General features: G+C 41.9%; 1 protein-coding gene across 24 annotated transcripts in view; it reads left to right on the top strand.

The window, feature by feature from the left end:
* Nucleotides 1-5,398, top strand: part of LDB2 (LIM domain binding 2) — a 396,165-nt gene extending 390,767 nt beyond the window's left edge. For 8 of the 24 annotated variants that reach the window (XM_002745959.5, XM_008993552.4, XM_008993551.5 and 5 more), the window contains one exon: nt 4,074-5,398. In XM_002745959.5, the coding sequence (XP_002746005.2) occupies nt 4,074-4,304 (231 nt within the window). In that variant the 3' untranslated portion in view covers nt 4,305-5,398. Of the gene's footprint in view, nt 1-1,016; nt 1,160-3,815 lie in introns of all 24 variants that reach the window. The other 16 variants (XM_008993555.5, XM_008993558.5, XM_008993556.5 and 13 more) reach the window with 3 other exon arrangements.
* The last annotated feature ends 5,768 nt before the right edge of the window (nt 5,399-11,166 follow it).

Below are 11,166 nucleotides of genomic sequence, written 5' to 3' on the forward strand. Positions count from 1 at the left end.
TTTAGATAAATCAACTGAAAAAGTGTGCACAGGAGCCCATTTATTTATCCAATCCTGGAGTTAAAGGCAGTAACATTTGTTAGTTTCCTCCAGCAAATAAGGAAAAGTGCATTTCAGAGGATTCTGGAATGGTGACATAGCTACTTAAAGGCACTGTAGCTGCAAGAATCCCAATCAATTCAAGAGATGTTTCCTGAGCTCCTACTATGTGCCCACACTGTGACAGGTACCAGCAATACCAAGGTGAAAAAGTAACAACAGAGCCCTGTCATTGAAGAGCTCACTGTCTAATCAGGGATGGTAAGGATGGTTTCTCTCTCCTGCCAGCCCTCAGAGTATGGTATTGAGGAGGATTCTAAGATCTGGACTGGGTTTGGTGGGCCATCCATCAGTGATGTCTGCCATGGTTGTAGAAGTGGAGAGTAGCAGCTTACATGTCAGATATTTTGATACACATGGTCTAGTCAGAATCATTTCAATTTCATTTGAGAGAGGATGTACTTTTGTACTACATTATGCTTCTGTCCTCCAAATCAACAACTGTATTTTACTGGATGATACCTGTATCCAGAGGGTTTTTAATGAGTTGAGACCCTTTGGATTTTGTGTGAGTAAGAGCAAGGTACCTTTAGAAAGTGAAAGTTGAATTTCAGCACTATCTCCACACCATGCAGTTAAAGATGTTTTAATAAAGTAAAATTGTCAGATGTCACAGAGAGGGAGAAAAGCAGATAAGGAGAATGTACAAATTAATTTGTGTCTTTGAGCTGAATGGACATTAAATGATAAGCATTGGATGACTTGTGGTGACACATCTTTAAACCCTGTCTACTGAGTTATCAACACTATTCTACTGGTTAACTAGAAATGCTACCTGCAGGCATCCACTATCTGGTCCAAAGGCATGTGCCACTAGGACCACAGCCGTGGTCTGTGTAGCTGCTGCGGCAGCAATGTGTGTGTCTGGAGAGGGCTAGGGTTTAATCCTTGGATTCTGCTTCTCACTCCATGAGCAGGGGCTAGGAGCGATCCCGAACTGCAGCCTCAACCCTGGGAGGGATGGAGACCTGTGTCATTCAACAGCAGTGACCCCTTCTGGCCAATTTAAGGAGAAGCATTGAGGGGCCCTGAAAGGAGTCACTTCCAGTCCTCCTCAGAGGTTGGTGGTCTTTGCACGGGGGATTAGTGAGAAGATGTGAAATGGGAGAGCTGGTGGCACCTCTGGGCTTCCAGCGAGGAGCAGAAGTTGGCCTTGTGGGGAGCTGAGGGCATATGGACCTCTCTCAGATGAATCGCTGTTGCCTCTTGTGGGACACAGGATAGAGATGGGAAGGAAATGTACTCTCACTGCCAATGTTGGGGGGATTTTTAACAAAATGGGAATGAACATGCTGATAAAACCCCTAATTAGAGGCAGCCTAGAATGTACATCATGCTTTATTTTGTGTGAGAATAACAAATCAAGACTGTCAGAGCAGATAATCACTATCCTAGTCTAGAGGTTTAGAAGAACCAAGAGAAATGTGCACATAAATTTATAAGTGGCCTTAACTGTCTATGTGCATATGAAGCCCTTAACTTGCCATTTGTCAATTATGTGCACACGTGCACGTGCACGCACGCACACACACACACACACGACTATGTATTGAGCTAGGGTTTTTTTTTATAATTAGTAAAACATATGTTAGTATGTTTAAAAACACCTATGCCTAGACATCTTTTCCAGCTGCTCCTAGAACAAAGATTCACCAAACAGATTACCAGCCTGTCGGCTCCATTCAAAATGTTTCAAACCACTATGTTCATAGTACTTTTCTTGAATGACTTGTTTTCTAATTCAATGAATGCATCTGGAGTGTTGGGAGCTTCTCTTTTAATATCATGCTTACTTTAAGTTGGCCGCTTTTTATTTTTCTCCTCCTCTTTCAAATTATGCTTCCTCATACTCTCCCATCCTCTCTCGATGACTTTGGAGTCACAGTACTAATGCAGACCCACATGGTTGGTTCTAACATCTTTCTCCTGCCCTGTGACGCCTTACGCATGTTTTTCAAGCCCTTCGAGTGTGCTGGACACAAGTCGTGAAATGAGATTAACCCTCATGTCGTGCTCTGTACAATCTAGCCCTATTCTTTCCATCTCCCTTTGTTCTTGATCATAAGTATCATCTCCTAACTGCCTGTAACTCAGCGGCACTCGTTGATCCTGAACACCCTCAACGGGTGATGTTGCAGCTGCCTGGCTAACTGAATACCATTTACATCTCTGCAGTGGCCACATTGCATCTAAAGTCCTTCATCCTTCCTGCCAGGCAGAAGGACGTTGTCTACTTTGCCTCTCACCTTAACAGTCCTCCGGAGTCTCCTTCCATGTCATTGTCATTTGTGGTTCTTCATTACATAATAAATATCTTCTTGGAGGCACCCAGCTGAATACCCACCAGCATTTTTATTGCTGGATTTACCAAGTTCACTTTTTAGGCATTTACTCCATTTGAGACATTTCTTTTAAAAATCATTTTTATCCATTCACAAGAGTGATTAGTCAGAAAACAAAGTTTGGAAACCTATTGATTATGTCCCCTAACTTAAGGATGATGGGGAGCAGAAATAAATAAAACAAGGTTTTCCATTTTAAAAGACTAGGAGGAAACTAAGGGATTTGTTCCAGGGGCACCAAAGGGATTTAGAGATCCCATGGCCCTTTTCCTGACTGTAGGCAGTATTCCAGTCTACTGTCCCAGGAAAGCCTTCTCTGGGCAAAGCTCTAGTCAAAAGAATTTTCGCCCAGTTGTCAAAACATTTTATTGAGTTAGCCTTTCTACTGGAAACCCCATCCTCTCATCTCCAGAAGCATCTGGCTAGCCCTACTTTCTCTGGCCTCAGTGGAGACTGATCACAGTTGGTCACTTTCCTGAAGTTACTGCACTTCTAGTGGAGTATTGCCTGCCTAGAAGAATCCACCTGACAGATGTCCTGTCTCATGCCAAGGTCACTCATCAACCCCATATGGTCTCCTTTGAACAAAGAAGCTGGAGCTCTGCCCTGTGTGTGCATTCTTCTTCCCTGTCCCTGGGCTTCTCCAGCTGTGGCCTCCCCATGCTCCCAGCTACCGTAGGCTTACTTATTTGCATGGAAGGACAATTTGTACTTAAAGGAGTGATTAGATGGATTCTTCTTGCACGCTTCCATGTCTGATGACTACCAGCTTCATCAATGTAATTTTAATTAGCATTCTTCATCTTCCTTTTATGGCACCAGCTGGACAGACTGGTTCTCTTTACTGCCCAGATGGGTGGCAGGGTTGCCTGTGTGGTGATAGGTGACAGGCACCATAAAATAACAGATGGTAAATTCAGGGCTTGTTGGCAATCAGCAGGTTTTTGCTAATGACTTAATTAGCTATGCAAATTGTCAAATCAGTGTGAACATTGTTTTTATCGAAAACTTTACCTAAATTAATTACCATAATTAAGTAGCAGAATGTCAAGAATATTGGCTGCATAAAAGGGCCTGGCTGAGTAGAGAAAAGAGAGATTCTGTCTTCAATTAAAATGTATATCATCCCTGGACACAGAAAATACCATTTGGACTGAGTTGTGTGAATATTACAGAATTGCACCTTACATGTGTCTCTGGTCACTGCTAGTTTCCAAAGCCACTCACAGGCCCTGAATAATAGTGGCAGATTTTTGGAGGTATTGAGAAGCACCCAGCAGAAGGTTCCACAGCCCTCTCCAAAGTCCCCAATGTCGGCAAGTTGAAAGCATGGATTTTTTTAATTTTGAAAAATACATTTTTTTATTTCTGCAGATTGCTAGCATTGCTCGTTCTCCAGTGTCAGGCTGCGCACTAAGGACATAAACTCGCGTGGTTGTTACACATCAGGAGGCGATGTTTATTTCCTGTAGAAATCAAATATGCATCTCGGCCCCCGACATTGAGACTTGACCCCGTTGTACAGTACACGAGTGTGTCTGTCCTAGGTTCCCCGACTCCTCCAACTGTTATTTTAAGCTGAGCTTCTCTCTCCCAAGGTTTCCCTGTAATAATGTCAGCTGCTGTTCACAGGATGTGATGGTGGTAGGAGAGCCAACTCTGATGGGAGGTGAGTTTGGGGACGAGGACGAAAGGCTAATCACTAGATTAGAAAACACGCAATATGATGCGGCCAACGGCATGGACGACGAGGAGGACTTCAACAATTCACCCGCGCTGGGGAACAACAGCCCGTGGAACAGTAAACCTCCCGCCACTCAAGAGACCAAATCAGAAAACCCCCCACCCCAGGCTTCCCAATAAGATGATCGGCACCAGAATCCACTGTCAATAGGTCCGTGGGTGATCATTACAATGGCAGATCTTTACTTACAGGAGAGGAAAGAGAAGAGATAAAAACTTTTCCATGCAAATATCTATTTCTAAACCACAGTGATCTGATTTCCTTTCTTTTTTCTTTTTTTCTAATTGAGAGGATTATTCCAAATAAGCTTCCATGACCCTTCCTTGGAGGCCTTCGCAGGTAAATACAGATACTGGCACTGATTGTAATTAAAATGAGAGAAAACTAACGCATCTTCTGGCACGATTTTAACAACGTGTTTGTGTTGAATTTCCTTTTTATTCATCAAACGAAGGCCATATTGTCCATAAATGCTCAGTGCTCAGGATCTCATTAATATGCCGAACCTAACTTACAGATGACTTTTTAATATTGTAAGATATTTTCTGCTTTTTGACTTGCATCTGAGAGTTTCTTGTTTCAGTAAAAAAAGAAAAGACAAAAAAATCAGCTTTGGGAAGTAATTTAAATGTACTTTTACTTTTTCTTCTTTATGTTTTCCTTCATTGGGCAACAGCTAAGAGGGCCCAGCAAGGTAATTTATGGTCGAGCTCATGTCAATTGGTTCTTGAGTCGACTCAATTTAGCCCAAGTGCTGAAACAAGAAATGTCATTTTTTTCATCAAAGACGCCAGGGCAGATTTTTAAGTAAAGGAAGACAATTGGACCCTTAAGAATTTATGCATTTGTAAAGTTGCTGTTGATCCAAATATTTTCAAGCCATGTAATCCATTGATTTTGTGGGCAGTTTAATAAACCTGAAACTTTTTGTGTGTTTTTTAATTGTACCTGAGTTGACCTTTCTTTTTATAGTATATTTCTTGTATGATATTTTGTAAAGCTCTCACCTGGTTCTTTTATGGGGACTTTTCATTTTTGGGCTACTCCAGTGTATTTATGTGAAACTTTATAAGAGAATTAATTTTTCCATTTGCATATTAATATGTTCCTCCACACATGTAAAGACACAGTGGCTCCGTGTGTTAAAAACAGCTGTATTTTATGTATGCTTTACTGATAAGTGTGCCAATAATAAACTGTGTTAATGACCAAAGCAAGTGAATCTGGCTATTTGTGTGAGTACGTGTGTAGCAATCTGCTCACAATTATGAGAAGTATTGTGCTTAAATTCACAGTCCAGACTCCAAATGAAGTGGAACCATAAAGCTTGTGTGAAGTAAGTTCACTGTGCACTGGTAACCAACTTGTTTGAGTCCAGTGAGCCAGAACACACTCATGTGAAACAAATTACATGGAGCAGGTTTATTACTTACAGACAGGCAGCAAGAAGCAACAGAAGCCTAGGAGTCATGGGACCATTCATTGCACCACAGCTGAGAGACCCTGGAAAGCAGCTGGACCTGGGTTTTACACCCTAGGGTCATGTGACACGCTGGACTAAAGCACTGAAGGGCATCCTGTTTCTATGAGGGGATGGCTTGGGACCAGAGCTCCGGCTGTTTCAGCTGGTCACCCCCTTAACTCAGGGTGTTTCATTCCCAGCTCATGCTACAATTATTCTTGAGAACTAAGAGCAAGAAAAAGGAGAGAATTGGGTCAATTCAAGGCTACCAAAGAACTGTCCTGCAACATGTGCCATCTTTTATGAAGCATTGTTCTTTCCTTGCTCACTGAAGCTTCTGGAGCAAACACAGGAATGTCTTCTCTGTGCTGAGCCCTGTGCTAGCCAAGGGTGAAACATGAAAAGATAGTGTTCTTGGAGGTTGTAGTCAAGCGGGAAAGCAGTACCTTCCAGTGACTGAGTGCTTGCTCTGCACTAAAAAAATCTCTACTTAAGGCTCATTATTTTAATTAATCCTCACAATAACTGCATAGCGTAAGCACAATAATTACCATTTTAAAAATCAATGTCTCACTTGCATATTTTTCTATACAGAGTAAGGAAAATTCACTGGAGGATCTTTTATGTTTCAAGTACATTACTCATATTTTCACTTTGCACTAATGGTAAAGATGAGAGAGGAAATATGTTACTATTTATTAAGTGTTTATTAATTGCCAGGCAATTTTAATTTATCATCTCAGTGAATTCTAGGAAGGGATTTGAAAAGGGGAAGCTAAGGAAAGGGTAAGTATCTTAGGTTGAGATCTCTAGAAGCAGAGCCTAAAACTGGGATTCAGGGACGTGAGGTTTATTAAGGGAATGTTGTACAGAAATACACACACACACACACATTTAAAAGAGTGGGAGAAGCAGGATAGGAAAGGAGAAAGAGCTAAGAAAAGCCATGGGCCTCCACGGTCTGCTTCCTGGGCCTGATCCACAAGGGGAGGGCTTTGTAGACCTCACTGAAGGGTTATTCCTTCTTGAGCTACAACCCAGCCTTTGGCACCTATATCAATCCTTCAATGGTTGGGAGCCATCCCCAGGATGTATGAGGGCTTTGTGACCTTCAGAGCAAGATGGCTTTATCAACCAAGGGCCATTCTGCAGAGAAGAGACCAACTAGATGCAACAGTAGCAGTATCTTGGGACAGATGTTCTGGCTTCATAAAGGACATAGATATGTGAGCACAAATTTGTTTACTCCATTAAATAAGTTGTCCCTGGTCTGCTACAGCAAGAATGCCACAGTTGGGATTTTAATATGGGTCTCCCTTGACCACAAAGCCTGGTTTAGTTTTGTTTTCTTCTAGAGTATCACATTGCCTTCCTAGAACATTCTTACTTTTTAAAACATGTGGTGTAGTAGCAACAGAACTATGAAAATATAGGGAAACAGCTACTTGATTGCTTTCCCACATGTGTATTTTTAAGATAACTTCCAGTGCATCCCTCACCCCACCTCCACATTTTAGGTTTTTTAAAAATCAATTCTTTAAAGTAGTTTGTATATACAATCTGTCTTCGTTCATTTTCTGTTATATCAGAATACCACAAACTGAGTAATTTATAAATAGAATAAGTTTATTTAGCTCATAGTTCTGGAGGCTGGGAAGTCCAGTTGCATAGCACTAGCATTTGGTGAGGGTCTTCCTGCTGCATTATGACATGGCAGAGGGCATTGCATGACAAGAGGGTGAAAGCTTGCCAGCTCAGATCACCTTTTCCCTTCTTATGAAGCCACCAGTTTCAACATAGGAACCCCACTCTTTTGACCTTATTTGATACTATTTAGCTCCCAATGACCCCACCTCAAGGTACCATCAGCACATAAACTTGGGAATTAAGCTTTCTATACATGAAGTTTAGGGGACACGTTCAAACTATTGTACAATCATTACAGATGCTGCATAGAACAATTCATTTAACAGCTATTCCTGTTATTTGTTGTTGCATAGTATAACAATCCAAAACTTATTAATTCAACAGAACACTTTATTATTATTAGCTACCCTTCTGAGAGCTCACTGCTCTTTGCCAGGTGATTTATACCTTAGAGTGTCAGATGCCAGCTGGGGTAGAGGTCATCAGAGGCTTGACTAAGATAAACATTGTAGATGGTGCCCTCACTATGATAGCTGTTGGGTAGGAGCCTAACCAGTGATGTTCACTGAAGTGCATTTTGATAGCTTCTCTATGGGGTTCTTATTGAATAATTATTGGATTCTAAGAGGGGGTGTTACAAGAGACAGCATCCCAAAACATAGGGAATAGAAATTGCCAGTGCCTGGAACTGTCACTGAGGCACTTCCTCTGTATGCCATCCACCAGAGCAGCCACAAACCAGCCCAGATTCAAGGCAGTGAAGGACAGACTACACCTGTGATGGGTAAATGGCATATGCATACCAGGAGGGAAGAAATTGCTAGCTGTCATCTTTGGGAAAAAAAAATCTACAACAGCCAAGGCAATTTACAACCTGGCCTCAGCTTACCTTACAATTTTATTTTTATTCCCTCCCCACTTAAACCTGATTTACTCTCTACCCTAGATTCTTGTTTTCTGAATACACCAAATGCTTATGCCTCATGTGTCTGAATATTTGTACTCTTAGAATGCTATTCTCCACCTTCTTATGTCACCAAAGCCGCTCATCTTTAAAAACTCCGCTCGATTCTCATGTCCTCTGTGCACCTCCCCACCTCTAGTTAGGATTGATTACCACCTCTAGGGTCAGCACCTGATTCTTCCTTCATGCCAGCATTTCCTTTCAGGTTTCTGTTGTTGTTGAATACCCGTCACTGTTCCATTAGACTTCTTTAGCTCTGAGAAGTTTAATGATTGTAATTTGCATTATTAATATCTAACCTCTATCATACATGTTGGGGGGATTGAATTAGTGAAAAACATCCCAAGCAAGAAATCATTAAACCACTGTTTAGCATTGTATTAGTCCATTCTCACACGGTTATAAAGACATACTCAAGACCGGGAAATTTATGAAAGAAAGAGTTCTAATTGATTCACAGTTCCTCATGGCTGTGGAGGCCTCAGGAAATTTACAATCACTGTGGAAGGTGAGAGAGAAATAAAGGCATGACTTATATGGTGGCAGACAAGAAAGAGTGAGTGAGCAAAGGGGGAAGAACTCCTTATAAAACCATCAGATCTTGTGAGAGCTCACTCACGATCACAAGAACAGCATGAAGGAAATTACTTTCCACTTGGCCCTGCCTTCACTACATGGGAATTATGGGAGCTGCAATTCGAGATGAGAGCTGAGTGGGGACACAGAGCCAAAACACTTTGCCCTTGCCCCACCCCTACAAATCGCATGTCTTTTCACAGTTCAAAACCAATCATGCCTTCCCAACAGTTCCCTGAAGTGTTAACTCATTTCAGCATTAACTCAAAAGTCCGTAGTTCAAAGTCTCATATGAGACAAGACAAGTCCCTTCTGCCTAGGAGCCTGTAAAATCAACAGTAAGTTAGTTACTTCCAAGATATAATAGGGATATAGGCATTGGGTAAATACGCCTATTCAAAATGGGAGGAATTAGACAAAACAAAGGGGCTACAGGCCCTATACAAATCCAAAATGCAATAGCGCAGTCATTAAACCTTAACTTTCCAAAATGATCTCCTTTGACTCCACGTCTCACATCCAGGTCTTGCTGATGCAGGAGGTGGGCTCCCATGGCTTTGTGCAGCTCTACCCCTGTGGATTTCCAGGGTCCCGCCCCTCTCCCAGCTGCCTTCACAGCTGGTGTTGAGTGTCTGGGGCTTTTCCAGGTGCATGGTGCAAGCTGTCAGTGTATCTGCCATTCTGGGGTCTGGAGGATGGTGGCTCTCTTTTCACAGCTCCAGTGAGGACTCTGTGGGGGCTCTGGCCCCACATTTCCTTTCTGCACTTCCCTAGCAGAGGTTCTCCATGAGGACTTCACCCCTGCAGCAAACTTCTGCCTGTTCGTACATCCTCTAATATCTAGACAGAGGTTTCCAAACCTCAATTCTTGACTTCTGTGCACGTGCAAGCCTAACACCACATATAAGACACCATAGTTTGGGGCTTGCACCCTCTGAAACAACTGCCTGAGCCATTCAGTGACCCCTTTTAGCTACAGCTAGGACACAAGGCACCAAGTCCTGAGACAGCACAAAATAGCAAGGCCCTGGGCCCAGCCCACAGAATGATTTCTTCCTCTGAGCCTCTGGGCCTGGGATGGAAGGGGCTGCCATGAAGGCTTCTGACTTGCACTGAAGATATTCTCCCCATTGTCTTGCTGATTAACATTTGGCTTTTTGTTACTTATGCAAATTTCTACAGCTGTCTTGAATTTCACCTCAGAAAATGGGATTTTCTTTTTTATTGCATTAGTGGGCTGCAAATTTTCCAAACTTGTATTCTCTTCTTTCCTTTTAAGCATAAGTTTCAACTGGAAGCCATCTTTGTGTGAATGCATAAAACCAAATGCTTTTTAAAGCACCCAAGTCACCTTCTGAATGGATTGCTGTTCAGAAATTTCTTCTGCAAGATACCCTAAATCATTTCTCTCAAGTTCAAAGTTCATACATTGTCCTAGTAGGTTCCAAACACTCTATGAAACAACTTCGGGGTAACATTTATCCCTGTAGGTATATAATATGGTGAAAGGTAGACAAAGATGAGTATGTTTAAGTTTCTCAGAAGTCAAATCAGCACAAAACAAACATTGTGCAATGGATTGGGCCAAGCCTGCCTTTTATTATAGAAACCCTATGAGATATGACCACACCAGAATAAGTAAAAGGATAATCATTCATCAAGAACATTTTATCTACCAGTCACTTGCCAGATGTTTTACCTCGGTGGTCTCAAACTTGGAACTTAAGTGTGATGCATGAGTTTTTGGGTTTTGCTTTGTAATAATTTCAAAACTCTCAGTGGCTGATGACAAGCAACGTTGCTTTTTTTTCACTCATGGAACTAACTGTTCATCAGCTGGGGGAACTCTGCTTTGGGTCTGTCTCTCATATTTCTTTCTGAAACAGTGGCTCTCTGTGGAATGCTTTTCTCTTGGCATATGGCAGAAGTGATAGAGACCAGGTCAAATCACACACACAAAGAAAACATACACACAAACACATACACACACCTGCTCACACTGCCACTGGCCAAAGCAAGTCAAAAGGACAAGCCCAGCATCTGTAGGGTGGGGAAATATACTCTGCCTCTTGCAAAGTCCAATGGCAAAGGGTATAAGTAAACAATCAAGAATCCAATCTACTATTAGTAGCCTACACAATGTTGCCTGAACATTTTCTTATGATTTTCCAGGGCTTGAAAACTGATGAATTTCCAATAAAAATGTATCTTATTTCTCTTAAAAAATCACATCAAACAACATAGCCTCACACTTCTGAATCACTAGATGGCAAAAATCACATCAAACAACATAGCCTCACACTTCTGAATCGCTAGATGGCAACAGTCGGCT

This window comes from Callithrix jacchus, chromosome 3, assembly GCF_049354715.1.
Source record: "Callithrix jacchus isolate 240 chromosome 3, calJac240_pri, whole genome shotgun sequence".
NCBI classification, from domain to species: domain Eukaryota; kingdom Metazoa; phylum Chordata; class Mammalia; order Primates; family Cebidae; genus Callithrix; species Callithrix jacchus.